The sequence below is a fragment of the Anopheles cruzii genome, unplaced genomic scaffold (assembly GCF_943734635.1).
Source record: "Anopheles cruzii unplaced genomic scaffold, idAnoCruzAS_RS32_06 scaffold04105_ctg1, whole genome shotgun sequence".
Classification (NCBI taxonomy): Eukaryota; Metazoa; Arthropoda; class Insecta; order Diptera; family Culicidae; genus Anopheles; species Anopheles cruzii.
In genome coordinates, this window is record NW_026457690.1 from 630 (window position 1) to 1,573 (window position 944).

The 944-nt window shown below is 50.2% G+C and overlaps 1 protein-coding gene across 1 annotated transcript; it reads right to left on the bottom strand.

Moving 5' to 3' along the window:
- Positions 1 to 410: 410 nt before the first annotated feature.
- Positions 411 to 885, bottom strand: LOC128277129 (zinc finger protein 433-like; the record flags this gene model as incomplete). The annotated part of the gene is made up of 1 exon (XM_053015580.1): positions 411 to 885. A coding segment is annotated over one exon (475 nt), but the record flags the coding sequence as incomplete, so codon positions are not given.
- Positions 886 to 944: the final 59 nt, after the last annotated feature.

A 944-nucleotide genomic window follows, 5' to 3' on the forward strand; every position in this document is an offset into this window, starting at 1 on the left:
GAGGTCTACAATTAGTGGTTCGCTTTCCGGGTTACTTTCCTGTGAACCATCCGCAATAATTTCTTCTGGATGTTGTTCTCTTCGATGACGTTCCATGATATAGTTTCGATTGAAACATCTTCCGCAGACGGGGCAACTGAAAGGTTTCTGGCCAGTGTGCGTCAGTTCGTGTTCCTGCAAGTGTCCGATCTGGAAGAACACTCTCGGACAACGACTACAGCGATGCACCTTCACGCCACGGATGTGCACATACAGGTGTTGCCGCAGACCTCGGCCGCTTCGGAAACTTCTTGAGCATACGTCGCACACAAACGAAGTGCCGGAATAAAGAATCGAGGCCAGTTGCTTTTCAGCAGTTTCCCTATCAATCTTTGGAAACCGAACGTTGGACTTGCTTAGAGAGACCGCACTGTGCATTCGCTTCATGTGTAGCCGAAGTTGCGATTTATCGTGGAACGACTTGTAGCAGCTCGAGCAAGAGAACTGCTTTGGGCACTGCTTCTCTACCGTTTCGTAAAGATGATCATTGAAGAAGCCTTCCGCCTTCGACAGGAGCTCCTCTTTTGCTGGTTCGGCCTCTTGTAGCTCTGCTAACAGAGGAAAGGTCCGTAGGCCAACCTTGATGTGCCGTATCTGGTGGGAGCGCAGTTCCTTCGGCGAAAAGAAGCCCTTCGGACACTTGTCGCACTGATAATCTCGCTTATTCTGGTGTCGCAATTCGTGAACTTTGCGGTTGTACGGCGTTCCAAAAGTCCTCCCACAAATGCTGCAGGGGAACGGCTTTTCACCCTTATGCGCCCGTATGTGAATTTTCCAGCAGCTGTCACTGTTGAACGCCTTCGGACAGTACTCACACTGGTACGCGGGAGTGCGTGAGTGTTGTTTCTAGCGGAAAAAGGTGGAACGAAAGAGAGCAAGTTTTACATACCATCAATGACCGTGTG